This window comes from Camelus bactrianus, chromosome 13 (genome assembly GCF_048773025.1).
Source record: "Camelus bactrianus isolate YW-2024 breed Bactrian camel chromosome 13, ASM4877302v1, whole genome shotgun sequence".
Lineage (NCBI taxonomy): Eukaryota > Metazoa > Chordata > Mammalia > Artiodactyla > Camelidae > Camelus > Camelus bactrianus.
This window is the reverse complement of record NC_133551.1, coordinates 15,652,297-15,676,984: the sequence shown is the minus strand read 5'-3', so window position 1 is coordinate 15,676,984 and position 24,688 is coordinate 15,652,297. Positions and strand designations below refer to the sequence as shown.

Below are 24,688 nucleotides of genomic sequence, written 5' to 3'. Positions count from 1 at the left end.
GCCCACCATTTAAATTGTGTGTCTCCTGGAATTACACCAAGGACAATTTTCCTGAATCTTTAGCCTCACTAGTCACTAATTATTGCCTGGTAGATGTTTTAGGCTGAAACCACCAGGGGTATTCAAGGGGAGATACCAAAATACAACTTCAAAGAAGGAAGCAGTCCTCCACTGGGGGGCAAGAAGGACCTACTGGCAACATACCCCCAAAGCTCTCTTGTCACCCCTAGAAAAAGGAGGTGGGGCCTAGCTCAAAACAGAGTAAAAAACTCAGCTACAGGCAGGCTGAGAAAAGTAAGTGGGAAGGAAAAACCTCAGATGGTTGCCAAAGCGAACAAGTATGTAAACAAACCATAACATGGCTTTATGCATCTGATACTAAGAGCGTCCTGCAGTTTGACAAAGAAAATCAAGTCTGGAAATAAAATGACTTTTCCCGTGAAGCCCAGAGCACATGATGGAAGAGCTCACTGAAGGGTGATTTCATTCTTGAGAAGTGACACGTGGAGCTTGGACTCCAGGCCTCAGCTAGAGAGAACAGGCCAACCTCAGAGAAGATTCCACATTTAATTTTCACAGCCACACGGGTTTTCTTTGGCCATGATTTTGGCCACTTTAAAAATTGTAGCCTCAGGAAGCCACCTGCTTTTCCACTAAAATTACAGTTATAATGAATCATTCTTTTAAGAATTGTCTTATGCCAGGTTTCACTTCACTGGTAAAGACTTGGCCAAAGAGATTAGCTTGTGTGTATGATCGCCCCTGACTTTCAGTTCTGTATTCTCTGCCCCGCTGTACAAAACCTGGCTCCCTACTCTTCCTACTTGCCTCATTAGATATTTTAGATGCATTATTTTATTGTCCAAAACGCCACTTTTGATATGCTCCTCCTTGGAGAAAAGAACATGGCCTCCTCAAACACTTCATAAGAATTTACCCGTTTTCAAGTGCAGGAGATTAAATACAACAGGCACTATTATAATGTCTTTTGCATGGAAATAATCAGAAGTGTGGGAAATGTGCCTGTTTTTAAAGCATCCAAGTCACAGAACCTGCTTTATGGAAGATTTGCTAAAGGAGAAGGGCGAGTTCACAGTAATGGGAGTTTAACTTGTCTTGAGGTAGGAAGAGGAAGATGAGCTAACATTTTGAGAAGGCTGACTCAATAGGAAAAGGCTACCAGATTCCCCCAGACTTGTGCTGTTTGGTTGGTACATCACAGAGGTGGTGAGTTGTTTCTGAAGTGTGAAGTCCACATCCTACCTCTAGGAGAACCATATGGTTAATACCCTCAACACAAGAGATCAGAATTTGCACCCTCTCCTATCTCTTTCTTACTAAACTCCTTCTTCCACTCTCAGTTTGAGATGAAACACAATCCTCTGTTCCCCACTGGTACTGTACAACCAGACAATCCAAATCTGATTCCCTTCAAAACCCAGTTATGTGCACACCCAAGTGTGTGTCCTGTACTCTAAGAATGGGAGCTTCTGAAGATACTCACTGCATATGATAAAACCATTTAAGTCCTGAAGGAAATGTGCTAAGAAAAACACTGAAGTCAAGATTTTAAAAAAAATTATACGCCATACCCACCATAAGCCTGTTTATCTGTCCAAGCAGAAGATAGTAAATAAACCTAGAGTCAAATTGCTCCATACCTTTTAGGTCAGTGATTTTAGGACTATGGTAGATGGAAGCAGTGCGTAACTTCTACCCCTCTGCTTTGTTAAAAATAAACACTTAGCATTAAGAGAGATGGCTTATCGATTACATGATACCCTGGCATTTTGGAGTGACATTCACAGGTATCCAGCTGTCAAAAAAAAAGTTGCACCAAAGTTTCGTCTTCTACTTCAAAACTGGTCTTTCAAAAGTCTTAAAAATATATGCCACAGTTCCTTGGAATTAGTTAAATACTTATCTGGACAGCGACCAGAGATCGAGTAAATCCTCCCCTTGAATTCTGGCTTCTCTTGCTAGAATTAAGTCCGTTTATAATATGGGGAGCTTCGCGCAGGAAAGGCGAGAAAGTCTTCACACTATTTTAGGAACGTTTAACGGCCACTACTGTGTGTTTTGCGAGCAGAAAACGGGGAGCCAAGGCCTGTTTGTACTCACCCCCCCCCCCCCCCCCCGGCTCAGGGCTCAGCTGCACGGCTGGGTGGTTGGAGCTTAGACCACGAAGGTGGGGCCCCCTGGCAGCACCATCGGGCTGAACTGTACGCCTTTTCATAAAGGCAGAGGAATTGGGGTTAACCACACTATAACCCTCCCACCTGAGGAAAAGGCCTGTTTGTTCCGGAAGGCGAAGCCCAGCCTGATTTAACTAACTGCTAGCAGTTACTATGAGCAAGGGAGCAAGAAAGCTCTAGCCGAGAACAGGAAAGCCATTCACTTGATGAGGATTTCTCCAGAGTCCAGTATCCAGAAAGATGCAGTTCAGGCGCCTCACCTGACAGTTAACCTAAAGACACTTGATCCTTCTTCTGGCCTCCCGACCTGGGGAAAAGGATAATGTGGCCAGGCCATACCTGCGCCTTCAAAACTTTCCACGGCGCTCCGGATTCGGTGCAGGAGAAAACCGTCAATGCACACGCATTTCGGCCTTGCGGGGAACGCCTCCCCCGCAGTTGGATCCCTCGTAGGCGGGCGCCCCTCCTCTCGTACCCTTCCTACCAGTCGCCTGGTGCGCGCAGACCCTGGCCCCAGAGCGGGCGCGGCGGGTCGCTGGTGCGGCGGGCACCGCTCGGGCGGCGTCGGCGGCGGGGCTGCCGGGCTCTGGTCGGTGCGCGCAGGCGGCGAAGGGGCGCACGGCCAGGTGTTTCCGTCCCGCCCCGAGTCCCCACCTCCGCCCGTCGCCTCCAGCCTGGGCTGGGCGAGCTGGGCAGAGGACGGAGAGCTATTCAACTTGGTGCCCAGGGGCACCTTTTCCTCGGGTCAGCCTCTCCGAGCCCCGGGAGGCGGGCGGAGGGCCACGGGAAATGGAGCAGAGGTGCGCGCGCGCAGAGACCCAAGGAGGAAGGCATCCCGGGAGGGGGCGGCCGTGGGTGCCCCGAGGAGCGACCGTGGGGTGGACGGAGGCCCCACGGCGATTTCCCCTGGGGAACTGACTGACCTGCAGCGGGGCCACTGGGACCGACCTGAGGCTCTGCTCCACACCGGCAGGTCCAGCACCTCCACGCCGCGAGCCATGGTGCTCCCCAGAGCAGCCGGGGAACGAGGCCTCCCGCGTGGCGGGGAGAAGCGCCCTCTGAAGGGGCCCGGGCGGTGGAACGCTGGGGCGGCCGGCGAGCCCTCCACACCGCCCCCGGGCGGCCGGGCGGCCGGGCTGCACACTCCTGCCCTCGGGGGCTCCTGATCTTCTTCCCTTCCTAGGTTTCTGCATTCTTTGGTTTTCTACATCCATTCCTTCGTTTATTTTTTTAAGTCATTTGTATTCTGATGCATTCACAACACATTCACTGAATGCCAAGCCGAGGGCTGAGTACTGGGGACACTGAGACAGGAAAGACATGGCACTTTCCCTTCAGGACTTAACGTTAAATCGACAGGTTCATCTGAACAAGTTCTTTCATTCATTTGACGTGTTTTTATTCTGAAGTGCAGGTTCACAAAACTCTGTGACAAAGGGCGTATTTCGGAGACGTTAGAAGTGCTACAGAAGCAGACGGGAAAGAAAAACCAATGGCCTTTCGGTCGCATTGGGAAGCCAGAGTTGGCACAGAGGGACGGAGCAGACCTTCAGGGTCCGAGCTGTGGACTGCGGGAGCCCAAACTGCTCTTCCCGCCAGGAGCGCCAAAGCAAGACGCCTGTGGGAAACGGGACAGGAATCTCAGAGGTGAGGGTCGCTGTCGCTTACCTAAATGCCACGTTCAGCTAAGGGTGATGTTGGCTTGGGAGTTCGGACAGACCAATAGCCTCTCTTCCAGGGAACCCTATTCCTACTGATAGCAGCAAAGTCCCGGGTTCCAGGGACTTTGAATTTGAATCAGCAAGTATTTAAAAGGTCTCTGGGCTTAATGAGGGCAAATAATATTCTGCCAGGTAATTATTTTAATATGCATCTCCAGGTAGAAGCAGTTGAATAGTATATAACATATATAAAAGTATACATAATTGACCTCTGTCCAGTGAAAGAAAAACACACCACTTAAAAGTTGTGAGTGAAGTTTTATTCCAGGAGCTTGCTGAGGACTATAGCCCAGTGAACAGCCTATCAGATAGCTCTGAGGAACTGCTGCCAAGAAAGTAAGGGAGAAGCCCGGATATGTATGAATTTTCTGCTGGGGGAAAAAGAGATGTCCTGGAACACCCGAAGATTACTGCTAATCACAAAGAGCAGACATCTCAAGTTAATTTTAGTGCTTTTCTATGAATGAGAAGAATCTGGGGTCATTGAAATTTTTCCTTAGATGTGATCTTAATATCTAGCTATATTCAAAGCCCAGAATGCTTCCTCTTTTTCTCCATCCAGAATTCCTCTCAGAGTGCACTCTACGTGGGTGACTGAAGTGGCTAATGGCTTGATGCTCACAGAACTGAAATGGCAGGTGACATTTTTTTTTCTTTATGCCTCTTTTCGAAAGTTGCTTCCAGTAGGCTAATAGGGGAAAGTGCCTGATTTTTAGAGCCCCCTTCATCAGAGGTGCCCACTGGGTACAGACAGGCTTGAAAGATCCTGTCTGTGTGGTCACAGTGCCTGCAGGTGGGTGCAACAGTGGTGTGGTTCTTTTTTAGAAGAAAAGGAGAGGAAATGTTATGGCGCTGTTTTCGTGGGGAGGATGTGGACTCTGGTGAAAGAGGCAGACTGTGGCTTGACTGGAGAGTGTTGGAGGAAGTATGTTGTAAGTAAGAAATACCGTATTTATATATGTGGAATATATACGTATACATCATATGTATTATATATATAGTATCTATATATACAATTTTTATGCTAAAGAATTTTTAAGCCTTTTTAACCCAAAGAAAAGCCACCCTGAAGGGGCAGCCCTTAGCTTCAAAATGCTAGAACTCACTAGGGGCTGCAATCCCTTTAGAAGGGGACTGTAAACTGGGATAACATTTTTTTTTTTTTTTTGTATCAGCAAACTTCTCATTATGTATTTTCTAAGCCAAGGTAATTCTACTGAATAATTTTCCGGTGGGTAGTTAAAAAAAGATCCATTGTATAAAGAAGATGTGGTGTGTGTATACACACACACACACACACACACACACACATATATATACATACATATATATATATACACACACACACACAATGGAATACTACTCAAAAAAAAAAAAAGAATGAAATAATGTCATTTACAGCAACATGGATAGACCGATGGATTATCATACTAAGTGAAGTAAGCCAGACAGAGAAAGACAAATATCATATGATATCACTTATATGTGGACTCTAAAAAAAAAAAAACACAAATGAACTTATTCACAAAACAGAAACAGACTCACAGGCGTAGAAAACAAATTTATGGTTACCAAAGCAGAAAGGCTGGGGGAGGATAAATAAGGAGTAGGGATTAGCAGATACAAATTACCAAATATAAAACAGATTAACAACAAAGTCCTACGGTATAGGGTGCACTCAGGGAATTATATTCAATATCTTATAATAAAATATAGTGGGAAAGAATCTGAAAAAGGATATACATATATATTTATAACTGAATCGCTTTGCTGTATACCTGAAACTAACAGCATTGTAAATCAACTGTACTCAATTTAAAAACAAAAAAGATGATCCATTGTTAATTTTGCATTTGTTAAAAACATCTACCATGAATAAGGATTCTGCTTCAAAAGGGGTCAGAAGTAAACCTGAGCCCTATTGGGTTCCAAGGTTGATTTACATGTAATCTCACTGAATGCTTAGCATTCTGTGTACTGTCATCTCCCTATTAAAATGAGGAAATGTGTTCACAGAGGTTTAAGTTACTTCTCTGAGGTCACCCACAGAATATATAGTAGGTCCAAGATTACTATTCAGATCTTTCACCCTCCAAAACCTTTATTCTCACCACACTGCTAAGACATGACTGACAACTGCCACCATTTGCAGAAGTTTCTATAAACAGTTTCATATCTATAATAATCTATAAACAGTTTCACAAAGTGGAGAAGAGATACCTGCAGACAAATAGCTGTAACCGGTGATTCATATATTATTGATGGGCATAAAAGTATCATTTAAGAAATAAACAGTAAGCGAATTCTTATAAAACACTGTAGAGGGAGAAGTAGCTATTAAAGACATCTTCAAGTATCTCAAATTTTAATGTGCAAATGAAACCCCAGGGGATCTTACTGAAGCAGACTGATTCAGAAGGTCTAGAATAGGACTGCAGGGTTTGCAGTTCCAGCCAGAAGATGCTGCCCATGCTGCTGGTCCACCGCTCACTGTTGAAGTGGCGGGGTTCTAGGTTCTAGGAAATGTTTAACCTGAGTGCTCGAGGGAGTCGGGGATGGGAAAGAGGGTAGGAGAGTGAGAATGGAGGATAGTTGGAGTCAGATGGCTGAAAGCTGTGACTCTCACACACACTAAGACATAAAAATTATAGTTTTTAGGCACCAAATCTAACCATTCTAAATTGGTAAGTTCACAATAGGCATTGTTTTTCACTTTGAAGAAGTCACTTGTTTGTGGTAAAGATCCTGGCTTATTTCTCACTGGGCAGGAATAGTCATTGTTTTGTGCTATGCTTTGTTTCTTTCAAATGTCTGTGTTCTGTTCTGTATATCATAGCACAAAAAGTTATGTAGCCTGACTCAAGTCTGTAATGACAATAGCCAAGTAACGTAAGAATCTTTTGCTCCATAATGTACTAAAACGTAGAAGTTTAAATTTACAGAACTTTCCCTTGAATTTCTCTAGCAGGTTGCCTTCATATAAAATGACTTACAATGTTAAAAGGGACTTTTGTAAGTAGTCTAAAGACATTAACTAAAGAAAACTACAGACCACAAGAGCATGAACACTGATGCAAAATCCTCAACAAAAGTCTTAGCAAATTGAATCCAACAATGTGTGAAAATAAACACACACCACACCACACGGGATTTACTCCAGGTATGCAAAGTAGTTCAGCATTTGAAACTCAGCTAATGTAGTCCATCATACCAATGGGCCCAAGGGAAAAAATCACCATCACATCAAGAGATGCAAATAAAGCATTTGACAAAATCCAATACCCATTCATGATTTAAAAAAAAACTGTCAGCAAACTAGGACTAGAGAGGAACAGCGTTAACTTGATGAAAAACATCTTTGAAAAAAACTAAAGCTCACATCCTACCTAGTAGTGAGGAACCAGAAGCTTTCCAGCCAGGATTATGGGCCTCGTTACTAAAAATTAGGCCTTGAAATTTATCAGGGATTCCTGCCACAATCAGAAAGTGCGGAGAATCAGGAGAGAGATGTGAAGGTGCCAAGTCATTGGCCTTAAGGCTTGTGCTTTTGCAATTTTAAGCAGTCTTTCTCTACCGTTCGGTCACAAATATCCTCTGCATTTTCCTATAATACTTTAGTTTTACCCTTCATATCAAAGCCCATTTGTACTTCAAATTGGCATTTGATAAGAGATAGGGAGGCAGCTCAATTTTTCTATGTAACAAAGTCCATTTTCAGCAAGCTATTCTATGAATCAGGGATTGGCAAGCCTTTTCTGTAAAGAGCCAGAAAATAAGTATTTGAGGCTTTGAGAAACATACTGCCATCTCTGTTGCAACTACTCACCTCTGCCCTTGTAATGTGACCGCAGGTGTAGACAACGTGTGAACAAAAGGGAGTGACTGGGTTTTACATGAAATAGTACTTTAATTTTTCAAAGATAGGTGTTTTTTTTTTTAGAGCAGCTTCAGATCACAACAAAATTGAAGAGAAAGTATTGAGAGTGATACTCCCTGCCCCCACACAGGCACAGCCTTCCCTACTATCACATTGCACACCTGAGTGGTACACCTGTCCCAACAGATGACCCTACGTTGACACATCATCACTCAAAGTCCAGACTTTCCATCAAGGTGCACAGACTCTTGTCACTGGCTGTAATTCCACAGCAGGAACAGAATGCCGTTAGGGCAAAGCAAAACCCCAGGCCTGACACTGGGTCAGTGGTCTCACGCTTCCACTGAAATATTGCTAATCCAAAAACCTCACCAGGGGTAAAGTATTTATCAGATAATAAACATGATTTCAAAATTCACAGTGCATTCTAGCAAATTCTAAAGTGATTATGATACAAATGTTAGCGCTAAGCGAAAAGAAAAAAAATATGCACCGAGAGATTCAGATTTTCCATTTTTAAAAAGCCACAGGTACTACAAAAATAGCGTATGTTAATTGCAAAACCTCACATTTCAACACCCAGAGTCATTATTATGAAGGTGATTATGTTAAACAATAAGATTTCAATGTCTCAAGGCTATTTTCATTTAGCTCTTAAAGTAAAATTAAAAATGAACAAAGCAAGAGTTTGCTTTGAGAAAACCTTATTGCATACCATTGAGTTAATTTCTTCTTGAATAAATAGCGCATAAAAAAGATTCATGTTGTGAAAATCCCTGAAACTTCCAATCAGAGGTCTGCAAGGAGTGGAGACTTTGCTTTTGTGTCTTTTTAAGGCATACATTTCCCACTTACTTTTAAGTTTTGAGCATAATTGTTTTCTAAAATATTTTTATTGTGAGTTACAGAACTGCAGTTCGGAACGCTGAAACGCTGCTCTTTTTCTGTGAGACTGACCGTGCCTAGGAGGCGTAGGCTGTGCAAATACTAATAAAACCATCCCCATGGGACTGAGTCTGCCTGACACATGCACTTTAATTCTCAGGGATGTACAGGACGCTCTTTCAGCTTTGTCCTCCAACACTAAAGGAAAAGAGAAAACTTGCACACGAATGCTCATTCTGATCTTCTCCAGAACAGCAGTATCGGATAATAGTTGTCCTTCAGAACCAAACATGGGACTGTTAGCTGGTAATGGTTATTTCTTTCTTATTCTTCCCTTCAAGAGATTTTTTTCTTAAACGCAATGATTACAGCAACCATCCTCTCTCTCACGGTGGCCCCCTAAGAATGGTCTAGACCAGGGTTATGAGTTGCCTGAAGTCAGACCAGGTACTGTTTTCCACTGACGACAGAGGCAGCACAGTCAGAATAACTGGAGGCAAGCGTGTGAGAGCTCAAGTGAAGGGAGGCAAGGAGAGAATACATTCCAAAGTGATGGAAAAATGAACAGTGAAGGACAAGAATCCAATAGTTTCCCTCACCAAAGTTAGGGCTTGCTCTTTCTTTTCTTTTCTTTTCTTTTCTTTTCTTTTCTTTTCTTTTCTTTCTTTCTTTCTTTCTTTCTTTCTTTCTTTCTTTCTTTCTTTCTTTCTTTCTTTCTTTCTTTCTTTCTTTCTTTCTTTCTTTCTTTCTTCTTTCTTTCTTTCTTTTCTTTTCTTTTCTTTTCTTTTTTATAAATAACCCTAACATAAAGTTGCAAAAACATTAAATATTTCTTTAAAAATATAAACATAGTTCTTGATGAATTATAGCCATCAATTTGCTCAAATAATAGTCTTCGAACTTACTACATCTGATCTTAAAACACCCATTTTGCCTCACCACTTGGCTACACATTAGAGTTCCCTCCAGGGCATAGATTAACCTGACAGCTACTTTTTACAACAGCAGAATATAGATCCTGGAGGGTCATCTTCTAATCTGAACTTTCCAGAATCGGGTAGATCTTTGCACTCTGATATAAACATACGAAGTTCAGTCTCAGGGAAGCCGTCTTGTTGGTAATGCTATACAGAAGAAAAAAAGTTTTCGTTAATAAGTCCCTTGAAAATGGCTTTATTTCAAATTCAAAGTGGATCATCTGGCAACAGAGGGGATCATTCTAAAGGGATAGTTTAGTCGCTTCCAAGGGTTTTCGTGGAGAGGGAGCCTCTCCACGCACTTGTGGGTTTGGCTGAGGTAAAGTGGGTGCAGGATCCTGAGGTGCCTCCTGAGCTCTCTTTTGAGGGTCTGATTCCACCCAAAATGGGCATGTTGAATCTGAACCTGAGACCCCTCCCAAGTGGGAGCCAGTCTGCACACCCTTTTGGAGTCTGTCTTCCTGACAGACAGGTTTATTTCAGGGCCTCATGTTTATATCAGTTCGGGGGTCTAAGATCTCTAGAATGCGCCCTGACCAGAAAGGCTCAGAAAGGGCTCACCCATCTGACGAGGGCTCTGAGCGCATGGAGGAAGATTAACATCTAAACTACAAGTCTTAGGCTAGAGTCAAGAGTTGTCAGCTCAGCTTACTCTTTAAGGCCTTGGATGTCACCCTGGAACAATACAGAGTTCCCTGCACGCAGAGCTGAAGGTAGCGCATTTTTACAGCACCACGGGAGGGGATCTGGACAGGAACAGCTACATTCTTTCCTACTCTCCTTGGTGACTCTAAGCAAGTCTGCCAAGCAAGAATTGAGAACAGTCAGTTCCTGAAGTCTGACTTGGTAAGAACGATGTCATAGCCCTGGCTTCATGAGCAAGGTATTTGTAATTATCAATTCATAATCCATCAGCTGCTCATGGCCTTCCTCCTTATCCATTCACATGGCATCGTGTTCCACCACCCTTCTCATGCTCAGAACGAAAATTCCCCAAGTGGACATGTCGATGCTTGACAGTAGGTTGTTAGGAAATTTAAACACATCTGGACATATATTCTGCCTTTCCATATTTCAAAAGGCTCAGACTGATTTTTAAAATATCCAGTGTGAGTGACAATATGAAAGGCAACAGCTTTTCAAATCATGTTCCTGACTGTGTGATGCACACACGGCCCATGCTTGACCTATCAGTCCCAATGCTGCTTTGGAGACCAGGCCTCTGGGGTGGCCCATGCAGGGCCTCGCAAATGGGGGTCGTTACAGCACACTCCAAATGAAGAGGTCGATTTGTCTTTACGAAAATTGGATTTTGAAAAGTTTCCCACAGAATTTTGACTGTCTGAAATGCCACCTGCTTCACTCACCCAATACCAGCTGATCCTTATAATTCTAATAAAAGGTTAGACAGCTTGTTTGAAAAAGCACAATTAGAGACAAAACTTCCAACATTCTGGAAATTCTACTTTCCCTTCCTTTCTGTTTGTCAGTGTCTAAAATTGAAGGCCTTCTTCCCTACCCTGAAGAAATGACCACTCCATCAATGCCTCTCCCCTGCAGGCACTGTATTTTATTGCCACTCAAAAAGTCCTAGAAAAATGCTGCCTCTCCTGGTTCTTGACGAACCTACCTTAATCGTTTCGTATGTATCAGTGATCAGTGCGATGAAGAGGCTTAAAATCATGTAGATAAAGAGGCTGATGAATGAGTAGAGGTAAATTCTGCTGAACAACCAGACCAAGTAACTTTTTCGCTGCATTTTTGCAAATGTGGCAAACATATCATCTCCATTTATCAGAGAGAAAAGGCACTCAGAGACCATGTTCAGAGAACGGAACTGGAAAAACAAAAGAGAAAAGTTCATTTTACTACAATGTTCCTTCCCATTGGAGACTTTGATCATGACACCATATTAAAAATAATGGGACCAGAGATCCCAAGTTACTTTTTCAAAGAAGCAACCAGGGTAACTACAAGCATTTTTTTTTTTTAAATAGGAGAAAAATCACACACAAGTTTAATAACATGTGCACATTGGAGAGACCCAGGAAAACGGAATCACTTCTAAAAAGCATTTCTTCTGTGAAACACGTAACATGTATAAGCCTACAGTTTTTCTTGGAATAAGCAGTTCCTTCTTGGTGCTCCTCTTAAAAGAAGCAGCCTGAGCTGAAGACAGACGAGTTGGTCTACAGCCTCAGTGTTTTTCTGAATCAAGCCTTAGGATGAGCTCCTCCCCTTTACCTTCCTAGAAAGAGATTCTTGAAATGCTTCTGCAGAGAAACCCAGGTCCTGACCATGCATGCTCATGGTTCTTGTTTTAAAGTTCATTCTATTCAAGATGATGGCAATATAGCCAAGACTATAACTCTGATAAACAAAATCTTCAAATATTTCTATGAGTTTCTCCTGACTACTTAAAAAAAAATAAAGTCACATTTCGAGAACTTACCTAAAATAGCCCACTCTGATATACACTGATGAATCAAATGGACAAACTTAACTTTGCTGATGGTAAGAATGACTTAATTATCTGACATATTTCACCAAAGTGAAATCACTTATTCTCTCAAGCTGGTCCTACTTTAGCAGTTTATAAACATGGCAAAAGATATACTACCTTCGACAACTTAAGGCTGTGTCACCAAGTAAAAGAAGCTTATTTTGAAAGAACAACAAGCCACTGGCACTATGCTCAGTGCTTAATAGCAACAGGAACAAAGCTGCTGTACCTTTTCATGGTAAGGCCCCAGCACAATCCAGCCACAGAAGCAATAGCCTAAATAAATCATAGCCGCACAGCAGCAGAACCTGATGACGCTGGGCAGCGCTGCCTGCAGGGTCAGGATAAGCAGCTGGGAAAGCAAAAGAAGTCATTAGAATCCCCTTGTCCTTCAGACAAAGCAGAGCAATCACTTTGAAAGAGAAAGAGCAACAGCTTGGAGATCCATGGAACTCCTTACATTGTACTTCTGAAAGAAACCGAGGTATCGGATGACTCCGAGCCACACCAGCATGGTAGAGGTCCCAAGGAGTATGCTACAGACATCATAACTTGTTAGACTCTAAACGGAGTGGAGAAAACAATCATTATAGAGTAGAAATTCATTCCGGCAAAAATTATTTATTGGGAAGCAATGAGTCAAGCGTTGTTCCAGGACAAAGCAGTGAACAAAGTTCTGTGCCCTCATGAAGCTTATATTCTACTACGGGGAGAGAGATGAGAGAAATAAATTAACAAAACCCCGGGTACATTAGCTGATGGTGAGGGCTGAGGATAAAATTCAGGGGTGGGGATAAGGAATGGCTGTGGGTTGCATTTTAAATAGAGTGACCAGGGACAGTCTCACTGAAAAGGTGGCATTTGAGCAAACACATGAAGAGAGGGAGGGAGCAAGCCAAGCAAAAGTCTAGGGGAAGAGCTTTCCAGGCACAGGGACCAGCAAGTGCGGCGCCTCAAAGGAGGAGGGTGCCTGGCAACACAGTGCATCTGGCTGGGGTGAGCAAGGAGGAGGCGGGGAGTGTGGAGCCACAGAGTGAGGGGGCAGGGAGTTTAGGGCCTCACGGGTATAATTTAACAATTTTGCGTTTTACTCTGAATAGATTGGGGAGATTTGAGAACTCTGCACAGGAGTGATAGGATCCAATGTTGGCTCTGCGGCTGGGAGCAGATTGTTAGAAGAGGGAGATGGCTATTGCAATAATGCAGATGAGAGCTGAAGGTGGCTGGGGCCAGGCTAGTAATGGTGGAGGGGATGAGGTGATTCCTGCAGCAGACAAATAGGATTTCATTTTGGATTAGATATGGAGGAGAGGGGATAAGTCAAAGAGAGGAGTCAAGGATAAATCCATGGCTTTTGTCTTGAGCAACTGAAAAGAGTTGCCATTAACTGAAGTTAGAAAGGCCGTGGAGAAGCGGCTTTGGACTGTAGAAGTGGAAATTTCAGGACCTCTGTTTCAGGTATGTTAAATTTGAGAGGCCAAACAGACATCCAGGTGAAGATGTGAAATAGACAGCTGGATGGTCGGGACTGGAGTTCAGGGAATAATTCCAAACTGAGGATATAGATTTGAAAATTATTGAACAATAAATACTATTTAAGACAATGGGACAGGATGAGATCAAAAGACAGTGGCAGAAAATAGGTGGTGTCCAAGTAACACGCCTTGAAGCACTGCCACTTTAACAGGCTGGTGAGATGAGACGGAACCAGCAAAGGGAAGCCAGAAGACCAGCCAGTGATTTAGGAGAAAAACCAGGTAAGTGACAGCCCAGTGAAAAAGTTCATCAACAAAGAGGGAGTGCTTGCAGTGGTAAAAGCTACAGGTAGGTCAAAATGAGGATAGATAACTACTGGACTTAGCAACATGAGAGGTCACTGGAAAACACACCTTCCGTGGAGTGGCAGGGCAGCCTGATGGGAAGAGATACAAGAGAGAATAGGATGAGCAGGGTCAGAAACAAGATTAAAGACTCTTTTGAGGTCTTTTGCTATATAAAGGGGAGCAGAGAAATGGGAAAGTAGCTGAAAGGAGAACAGGGTGAGATTTTGTCTTTTTAGAAAGGAGAAAAAACACATGCTGATGGAAATGACATGGCAGAGAATGAGAAACTGATGCTGCAAGACAAAAGGAAGACTAGATGGAGCTCTGCCCTGGAGCAAGCGAGCGGGGACGGCGTCTGACAGGCACACGGAGGAGCTGGCCTCGGAGAGTCACTACACAGTACATCCACAGGAACAGAGGAAAAGCAGAGTGTATGGGCACAGGTGCTGGTAGGCAGATAAATGAAGTGGGAGTTTGTGGAATTTCTGTTTTTTTCTATTGTTCTGTGAAATAGGAAGTGAGGTTATCAGCTGCGAGTGAGGATGGGGCAGGAGAATCAGAGGTTTCAACAAGAGAAAAAAACCATGAAATTATTGGCTATAAGACAGGGGGAGTGAATGATTTAGAATAATGTAGAAAGATTGTTGAACACCATTAAGGGCTCATTGAGGTTAATGATAGTTGAGGTTGGTGAAAATAAAGATTTGCTGCAAATCTCCCCTTCCTTCTCTTTTTTTTTTTTTGTTCTCTAAAGTTAAACGTCTACTCCAATGATATAAACTACAGCTGTAAATAGTGGCAGCTGCTCCGTGTCCTCGCTTTAAACCCATTCTTGCTTTCTGAGGTGCATACTTGGGCTGTCTCCCCCAACTCCCTTGCAGTTAGATGCAACTAAATTCTCTCCAGTAAAAATGAACAGAAATGAAGGCTGCCATTCCTGAGCCAAGGCTGTAAGACTGTGAGAGACCTACCACCATACCACGTTGTCCCTTCCATGCGCTGCAACCTGTTTGTAAGGCAACCTGGCATCAATCATGCAGTCTGGGTGAGTCCTTAATGCTCAGCAGAGAAACAATGGGAGAATCCTGGGTCCCTGAATGACTGCGTGGAGCTGAGCAGTTGTCTTGCCAGCCTGGAAAACCCACCCGAACTATTACATGAGGGAGAAATACGCTCCTGTCTTAACTGAGCCGTTGCATTTGGGGTCTCTGCCCAGGAATCTGAACCATAGCAGGTCCCCCACATGGATCACACTCAGTTGTAGTCAAGGCTAGAAAAATATGAATTTGAACAAGATTAGCTTGAACAGTACTAGTTTTTTTAATTTGCTTTTTGCTAGGGGGAAGGTCGATATCCAGGCTGGGTTAGTCCTAACTTAAAATAGAAAACCTTCTAGTACATCAGTGGGGAAAGTAAGAAAATGGGAATATTCTCAGTGTGAATGGACAAAGCAAACAGCTGCAAGGACTCACACAATAGTAGCCCGGCCTCATCCCCGCGTCCAGTCCTACTCTTTTGGCTGAAGATTCTGCCATTTCTCGTAAGAACAACAGAACTACATTTTACTTTAGTTACCTTGGTGTGTATGACTTTTGGTGTGTGTGTAAGAATTCACAGGCTCCACCTCCAGAGTTCAAATTTGGTAAATCCAACACAGGGTACTTTTGCCAGGTACTCAAATGATTCTAATGCAGATGACTGCAGATCATACTTTGATCAGCCTAAGGGATTTCCTGACTAGATTTTATTAATTGCTGTTATTTCAGATTTACTCAATACAGTGTTTGAAAGAAATCATTTACTCAACAAATTCTTACATTTTGTAAAAATAAATGACTTTTAATGCAAATCTGATACTAACAATGGCATAAATAGGAAAAAATTTTACCTTAGCTTGGATTTCCATTTTCAGAATTGATCCAATAATTGTCAATATGTCACTAATAATAATCATAATATACCACCCATTGACGAATTCCATCCGATCAGAAACAGAAACTTCCTTCTTATAATGGAGGAGGAAAAAACTGACAAATTCCTTTAGGGAAAAGAGGGGAGGCACAGTGAATTTCTCTGTCAATCAAAAAATAAAGTCCATCGCATTCCTAGAAAACGGCGACCCCTACCTGCTGAAGCTGAAGTCCTCTGACCATAGATCGAACACACAGGATTAAGGAAGCCAAGCACGTGAGAATAACAAAGGCATCAAAGATCATCATGTAGTGAGTATTCTTCTGAACTGGAAGGAAAAAGGATTGCCTGCTTAGCCAGGGGGACATTAATATGCTGACATATAATCGTTTTTTTTCCTTTTCATTTCTAGCCTCATTTATTTTAATTGCTGCACTGCATACTTTAGTACAGACGTACAATACTTTGTTTGTAAAGACACTTGGGTTGTAATGTTTTTTTCCCTACTACAAACCATTCTCCAGGTCCTGTTTGTGCACAGGGGCAAGTGATTCTTTTTTTTTTTTATAAGTATAGTTGATTTACAATGTTGTATTAATTTCTGGTGCACAGCATAGTAGTTCATTTATACATATAATATATATTCTTTTTCATATTCTTTTTTGTTATAGGCCATTACAAAGTACTGAATATAGTTCCCTGTGCTATACAGTAGGACCTTGTTGTTGCAAATGACTGTTTAAGTGGATGAATATCCAAAGATGGAATTGTTGGGTTAAGGTGTATGTATCTGTTTAAAAAGAGATCTAAGAACTTGCTCTCCAAAAACATCACGCCAGTTTACATACCTCCACGCATCTCCACATCTTCTCGATCTTCGGGTATCAGCATTCTTTACTTTTTTCCAATCAAAAAAGCAAATGATTTGAAATGCCATCTTTATCATGTACCAAATTGTTGTTTGTATTCAAGCACCATATCGTTCCCTTCTGACATTTTTGTGTGTTTTAATGCCTAAGACAAATACGTCTCATTATTCTTTCCTAGAATTTCTGCTGGCTAGGCTTGGCTTGTTTACTTTTCCATATATTCTTTAGGATCAAATTGTTAAATTCCAATAAAAATCCTACTGGTAATTTTTGGAGGGAAATATGTTAATGTACCAATGAACTTAGGGAGAACTGACATATTCATGATGTTGAATTGCTTGTCCAAAAACATGGTACGCCTTTTCATTGATTCAGGTCCTCTTCTTGCATCCTTCAGAACCATTTTCAAATTTTATAGGATCCTTCACACTCATTTTTCAAATAATTTAAATAACTCAAGCATTCATTCCACGAAGACAACAAAGAGAAAAAGCTCTGATACACATTCTTCCATTAGTAGTAAAAGAAGGTTTAAAGTTATTCTTTTAAAAATCACCACAACCATCAATCAAAGCTCTTTAATTATCAGCTTGTAGTCTTTTGTTCTTAATACAGGCAGGACCTTTCCTATCTCATTAAAATATCCTTATCTAAGTATAAAATACTTCTTAAGCACCAGATGTGTTTCTACATGCTGTGAATACAGCTGTGAGCCAGGTAGACAATGACCCCGACCTTGTGGAACTTCTATACTACTCCAGTGAGACAAACAAAAAAGGAAACAAGTAAATGAACAAAACACTTTCAGGTAGGAGTGATATGAAGAATATAAATCTGAACAGCTAACATGCATTGAGTGAATTTCTTGGCAAGCTTAATTCCAAGCATCTTATAGGTTTTAACTCATTTGCACCTCACAGCAACCCCTACAAGGTGGGTATGATTATCCTTGCTCTGCAGGTCAGAAAACAGAAGCGCAGAGAGGCCACAGAGCTTGGCCAGGGCTCCACAGCCAGTCAGTGGCAGAGTCAGGATTTAAACCCTGGTCTGTCTCCAGCATCCATCACTCTGTTCTTGGCATCCCTTGTTAGAAATGTACACTCTCCTGCCTTACCCTAGACCCACTAGATCAGAAACTGCACTTCCCCAAGCTCTCCGGGGAACATCTGAGCACTGTTGCTGAGGGAGCTTGGTGTGGGGAGCAGGGAGAAGACAGGCTCACGTGTACTGCACAGTGGAGGAAGGCCTCACCAAGGGGCAGTAGGCTTTAGCTGAGACCCGAGTGACGAGACGGAGCTACCCATGCAGAGGTGCTGAGGGCCCGTCCTCCAGATGAGCACAGCCAGGTGAAGAGGGGTGGGCAGGGAGGGCTCCCCATCACGTGCTCTCTATGAGCTTGTCTTTCCTTGACAAGTTAGATTGCCCTGCACAGACGGAGAGAACTCAAGAGCAGCTCCACAGTGAAGCAGCCCTTTAACGTTTGTCAGGAGGCATCTAGTTTAGATATACGAATATCTAAATCTACTCTAGAAAAAACTTTAAATCCAAGAAACAGACATTTGCGAGAACGCCTATGTGCCCAGCACTTCCCTGTGCTCTCACTTTCCCTATTCCCAAGTTTGTGGAGAAGTCGTCCGATGCTTACAGGTGACAAAGCAGGCTTGTGTTTCAAATAAACAATTTTGTGATTGAAATAAAAGTTTGTGATTCAAGATCCTCATATATTTGAAATCACCTATTAGTGAAAAAATAGTAGAATGAAGTTTTGTTTTATTTACTCATACTCCTCATTACTACTCTGAACTTCCTGAATCCATCAGTAGGAAACCCTAAAGCAGTCATTTATCCAATTCCAGTCTGAATAAGGACTCCCCTCACGTCCCTAGGCCCCGCCCCAGACCTGCCGACTATCTCGCGTGGAGCTGGGGAAACTGCAGCTCAGCAGGCCCCAGGGTTGATGCTTCTGCTCCCTTGAAACTGAGACCCCCTGACAAAGCCTCGCACAACACACCGTCGCTTACCAGGGCCGAGGAAATGAGACAGACAGATTCCTCCAATTCCACTCCCAAACTCTCAGTGGTACTCAGTTTATACCTGAATTTGTGTCCATATTTCTAGGAACATACCCTTTCCTCATTTAGTCTACTTTTTTTTTTTAACCTAGGTAGAAGATAATTACAACATGCAGGATGCTTCAGGGTCAAATCCTACCTGACCTCTCCCTGCCTGTGCGACCGTGGACACCAGAACTTATGTCTGAGCCTTAGCTTCTTCATCTGTGAAAACAGGGAAGCTGCCTACCTCAAAAATGCTTTAAAATATTAAAGTGAGGGAAATGTAGGTGAAAGTACTTATGCAGTAAGCACTCAGTAAATACTGGTTTCACTCTATGTGATTTTTTTTTTTTTTTTTTTGCTGGGGGGATGGTACTCTTTTTTTTGGTAAGGAGTGGGCCAGTGAAGGTTACATGGAGAAAGCAGGAAAAGCCATTTCAATGAATAATAACTTAGGAATTACTTGGAACACCAGATAACTACAATGACTGGTCTACTTGCAGAGAAGTAGGGACTTGGGTATGGTCCAGTACTTTCATTTCATGTTCCAAATATCCCTGGGACCAGTAATTTAATGACTATTTAATATTATTTAATAACTATCTTGAAAACTAGTAAAATTCATCACTTACTTGATCCAGATACATGCCAATCTCTACATTCTCTGATGGAAATGTCATTATCTAAACTTATTTTAATTCTTCCACTGTGGGCTTTGTTGTCAAATGTTATCTGTGAAAAACAGGAAAAGAGTAAATAATATACCTATAGGTTTTAAAGCCAAGATACCTCTATGCATTTATTAGGAAATCATTCTTCCAAGATTATGGGAGACCCAGATTCTCAGGTTCGATCTATTGCTAACTCTGTTCAGCCTTGGGAAGTTCCCTTTATCTCTCCGTGAGCTGAGAAGGCTGAACTAGATCTTCTATGGAGAATGTTTAGTCTTAAAACTCCTATGTTTCTAGGACAGTATTCAAGCCCTAGACCACTTATAAAACAAGACAGCTTCCCATTCTAAGCGTCTCCATTTGCCCTCTTGAAGTGAGAAGAGTGGGTGCAAGTGTGCCGTCCCCGCCTTCCAGCTGGGCCTCAGCTGTTAAGATTTTTAATGCTGTTGTAATTCTTACTAACACAGAGGCTCATTATCTCTGTGTTGAAACATTTCAGATGGAGCTTTTTTGATTTTCCTCCTGGGACTAGAATTCTTTGGCATTTTAGAACCGTATGTATTACAAAGGGTGTGGTCACAGGGAATCAACAGCCATGTCTGGCTTCAACGATAACCATTTCAGGACACCAGGAACCAAGGGGGACAAAGCCATGCCAGGACACCCTTCATATTCTTCCAGTCTTCCCCTTCCAGCTCCCTCCACTTTCCCCTTGCAGAGACCAGGAAGGCAAGGTAAGAAAATTAGTCTGTTTTTTCTCTTTATCTTTTTATTGCCTCTTCTCTCAAGTCCTAAAGAAAAAAAAAGTTATTTTAAAGTCTGTCATTTAAATGAGTTTTACTGAAGATTCTTCATGTGGGATAATCAGATACCACATCAGATATAAGATTTCAAATAAGCTGAATAAGTCTAGCTACTCCATTTCTTCTCAAGTTAGACTCCAAGTTTCTTCCCATGATAAGCAACCAAGGACATTGTTAGTGTCTACCCATCTCTATAGCCCTGAGGGACCTAGCCCACAGCCTCACACAAGGAAGATGCTCAGTATCATCTGAATGAGTCAGAAATCCTTGCCAAGGAGAAACCATGCTTTTCCACACAAAGAGCCTCAGGGTCTTACAAATAGTGGGTGCTCATTAAATATCTGTTGAGTGAATAAAGTTTGGCTTAATGTCAATCACATCTAAGTAAAGCTTAGAAGATGAATTCTTTAAAGAAGAAGAAAAAATACTGGATATAATTAACAACAGATTACATAATTCAGAAAAAAAATTGGTGAATTTGAAGACACAGCAATAGAAACTATCCAGAATGAAATACAGAGAAAGAAGACTGAAAAATAAAACAAAAAAGAGATCTGTGGGACAACTTCAAGTGCCTAAATATACATGTATTGGAATCCCTGAAACATAGGGGAAAGAAACAGAAAAATATCTGAGGAAATAATACTGAGTAAATGTCAAATACAATGAAAACTATAAACCTACAGACCCAAGATACTCAGTAAATCCCCAAAATAAGAAATATGAAGAAAACTACATCAAGGCATATCACAGTCAAATTGTTAAAGTCAGAGATAAAGAGAAAATTTTTAAAGCAGCCAGAGGAGGGGAAGTACATCCCATACAGAGCAACAAAGATGGAGATGACAGCTGGCTTCTCTTCAGAAATAATACAAACTAAAAGAGCAACATCTTTAAAGTGCTGGGGAGAAAACAGTCAACCTAGAATTCTATACCTAGTGAAACTGTCTTTCAAGAGTCAAGATGAAATATTTTTTCAGACACATGGACGCTGAAAGGATGTATTTATTACCAGCCTTGCTGCATAGTATGAAATGTTAAAGGAAGGAAAATGATACCAGATGGGAATGTGGAGCCACACAAAGCAGCGGAGCGCTCTGGAAACGTAACGACACGGGCTAATGTAAAGACGCTTTTATTATTAAGTTGATTTAAAGGACAACTGACTGTTTAAAATGAAAGTAACAACAGTGTATTGTTCCAGTTTATATCTGGAAGTAAACAGTATGACAACAAAAACATAAATGCCAAGATGGGAGAAATGGAAATCTGTCGTTGTTAGGTTTTTAGGCTGCACATGTAGTGGTGCACAGTCATGTGAAGGTAGGCTGTGGTAAGTTAAATATGTATACTATTAACCCTAAAATAATACAACAGAGAGTTGTAGCTAATAAGCTAACATATAGGATAGAATGGAACCCTAAAAAATTACTCAATTAACCCAAAAGAAGGCAGAAAAAGAAAGAAACCATATTAATAATCACATGCAATTTAAATGATATAAGCACCTTAATTAACAGGTAGAGATTGTTAGGTTGGATAAAAAAGCAAGACTCAACTGGATGCTGCCTAACCAGAAACACACTTTAAGACACAAATAAGTTTAATAAAAGGATGGAAGATATACCATGCTAATACTAATTAAAAAAAAAAAAGCTGGAAGGGTTGTAATAACATCAAAGTAAATTTTAAAGCAAAAAATACTACCAGGGTTAAAGGGTGCTATTGCATTAGGCTAAAAGAGTTACACAAGAGTGAACACAGGACCCTAGCTGTGTATAAACCTAGCAGAGAGCTTTGAGATACATGATGCAAGAACTTATCAAACGGCTATGAGTGAAGGCTAATGCACCACTTTTACACTATAAATCCACTGGGCACACAGAGCATAATAAACAGCTGTTGAATGAATCAAATATCTACCATATACCAGATACTCTGGTAGGTCCTTCATATGTGTTACCTTCTATCTTGACAACAATTTTGTCAGGTAAGTGGGCATTAATTCTGTTTTACAAGTGCGAAAACTGAGGCGCAAACCAATTAACTAATTTGCCTACAGTTACGTAGCTACATAACTGCTACTAACTGGTGACCTGACATTAAAATCTAGGCTTGTGTGACTCCAAAGTCCTTGCGTTTTATAGCAGGCGTATGCCGCCCCAGTTCATTTTTACTTAACGCAATAAAGTTGGACTAATGGCTTTTATTATCAAACTACCTTATAGGATATAAGTTATACCATAGCTCTATGAGATGCGCTGCTAAACCCACAAAGCATGGGAGAGCTCAGGGTAATTCTACAATAATGGCAAAAATATAACATCTGCAGGTAGCGAAAGGCCAGGTTGCTCTTACCGTTGTAGTGAGTCATGAGAAAGAATCTACATTTCACAAGCATTTCATTTACTCAGTCAACAAATATCTGAGTCACCTACTATGTTCTCTGAAGGATGGAAAGATAAATAAAATGGTTCCTGCCTTCAAGGAGCTTTCAATCTAGCAGAGTTGATGATAAACACCAAGAAAATCCTAAAGCAAAGGAGAAGGTGGTAAGACACACAAAATACAAAAAGAAAAACAAAATCTGGGAGTTCAGAGCACAGAATGTGTTTCTAATTGAGGAATCACAAAGAGGTCTGGGAAGGAGATGTCAGCTGATCTAAGCCCTGAAAGATTATAAAACTTCTGAAAAGTACAATTTCTCCATGAGAGACAGAGAGAAAGAGACAGAGACAGAGGAGAGAGAAGACTGTGGGTAATAGGTCAGTTTTTAAAAAATCAAGTAATTTTGAAAATTTATAACTTGCTGATTAATATTAGGATCAAAATTTGGAGCCCAAATAAAAATAGTTTTATAGTTAGTGCTTTTTCTTATTAAATTATATGCATAATTATTACTTTATACTATATTCTGAGAATATTTTTAACCTCAGTCTCAGAAAATTTTATTTCTAACAGCCAACTGAGCAACATGGACACAGCCTTTGATACAAACTATCGGTGAAGTAATAGAAGTTTGGATCCTGTGCAGGCGAGTTGTTACCAAATGCTGTCCTGCACCTGCCAGTACAGTATCACTTAACTGACTGATCCTCGTGAGGTAATGAACTCACAGGGGAGGCATCACTGTGCTCCTTAATACCAGCAGATGAAATACACAACCAGAGAAAACTGTTTTTCTCCAGGCAGGAACCAAATTCAGCCCAGCCCACACTTACAGTCAGGGTAAAGTCGTAACAGTCAGGAAGCTCATGATGACGAATGGTCTGCAGATTAATGGCCTTCAGTTTAAACTGCAGCTCCGTTGTTAGGAGTCTGGAAGACGGGAGACTTAAGTGCAGTGAAAACACACACACACACAAACACAAGCTATGCTCCCACCTGCCTCCCTTACCTGTGAAAGTCCAGCGTTAAGTTGAGTTTATTCTCTTCTAGTGTTCCAACGTGAAGAGGTTCATCTGGCTCAACAAAGAAACATTCTGCCACAGAAAAGAATAAAACGTAACACAGCGTCTAAACTAAATACACGGAACTGCATCTTGAAAGGACCATATATTTAAAACTAGGTCATTCAGATTCTGGTATTTTCCTGAATGAAGATTTTTAAAGCTAAACATCCAACCACGGGGTTACAGTGACTCGTTTGTTTTTAATACGTAAGTGACCGCAACATTTCTGGAGTGGATGGGGGTAAAGACAGACCTGAACTCTCTCACTAGGCTTCCATAGAATGCTATCTTCCTTTCTGTCTTTTTAAGCCCCTCTCCATTTTTGTATCCTAGGCACAGGTTTGAAGCACCTGCAGTGTCTAAGATTAAAATGTTTGTTTAAAGGATCTATTTTTTAAAAAATTATATATTGACAATTTTTTCTCAATGAACGCTTTTTTTAAAAAAAAAAGGAAGAAAGTATCTCAGAAGGTTTTCACTAGCCAGTACCATAATCTTTTACTATTCTTCTCAAAGAAAAAGTCCCAGTGGCTATTGTTAAAGGTACTTACTTTTTAACTCAGTGACCTAAGCTAATGGTTTACGTACAAACTGCAAATAGCACTTTGCTAATAAGAATAAGCTCTGTTATTCCACGTTCTGGTTCTCATTCCTCCCCAACCTACCCCCGAAGATACTGATAGTGTCAGGAATTTTGAAGCATACCGTTTTGGAAGGACAACACCTGTCTTTCTGACTGGCTTGTCAAGCCCCAGGGCAATGGAATCCAGTGGCCAAGAACACAGCCTGGGTCAGATTTCAGCACTGCCTCTTACTAGTTTCACCTTGAGCAGATCACCTGTCTCAGCCACACTTTAGTCTTCTATAAAAATGGGCATAATAATAAACTTCCTTTTTTTTTAAGAGTCATGAGTTATAATGAAGTACCTGACTCGTAATAATTTGAT

At 41.6% G+C, this 24,688-nt stretch overlaps 2 protein-coding genes across 11 annotated transcripts in view; both read right to left on the bottom strand.

The window, feature by feature from the left end:
• Nucleotides 1-3,497, bottom strand: part of MCOLN2 (mucolipin TRP cation channel 2) — a 50,084-nt gene extending 46,587 nt beyond the window's left edge. Inside the window, exon 1 of one of the 5 annotated variants that reach the window (XM_074376106.1) lies at nt 3,119-3,497. In XM_074376106.1, the coding sequence (XP_074232207.1) occupies nt 3,119-3,409 (291 nt within the window). In that variant the 5' untranslated portion in view covers nt 3,410-3,497. Of the gene's footprint in view, nt 1-2,534; nt 2,798-3,118 lie in introns of those variants that run through there. The other 4 variants (XM_074376104.1, XM_074376105.1, XM_074376107.1 and 1 more) reach the window with 4 other exon arrangements.
• Nucleotides 3,498-7,803: 4,306 nt separating this feature from the next.
• Nucleotides 7,804-24,688, bottom strand: part of MCOLN3 (mucolipin TRP cation channel 3) — a 29,829-nt gene continuing 12,944 nt past the window's right edge. For 4 of the 6 annotated variants that reach the window (XM_074376115.1, XM_074376110.1, XM_074376111.1 and 1 more), the window contains exons 5-14: nt 23,687-23,771; nt 23,511-23,607; nt 19,448-19,547; nt 16,108-16,220; nt 15,870-16,019; nt 12,619-12,720; nt 12,388-12,510; nt 11,286-11,492; nt 10,308-10,455; nt 7,804-9,802 (exon numbers count right to left, since the gene is read on the bottom strand). In XM_074376115.1, the coding sequence (XP_074232216.1) occupies nt 9,777-9,802; nt 10,308-10,455; nt 11,286-11,492; nt 12,388-12,510; nt 12,619-12,720; nt 15,870-16,019; nt 16,108-16,220; nt 19,448-19,547; nt 23,511-23,607; nt 23,687-23,771 (1,151 nt within the window). In that variant the 3' untranslated portion in view covers nt 7,804-9,776. The remainder of the gene's footprint in view (nt 9,803-10,307; nt 10,456-11,285; nt 11,493-12,387; nt 12,511-12,618; nt 12,721-15,869; nt 16,020-16,107; nt 16,221-19,447; nt 19,548-23,510; nt 23,608-23,686; nt 23,772-24,688) is intronic. The other 2 variants (XM_074376112.1, XM_074376113.1) reach the window with 1 other exon arrangement.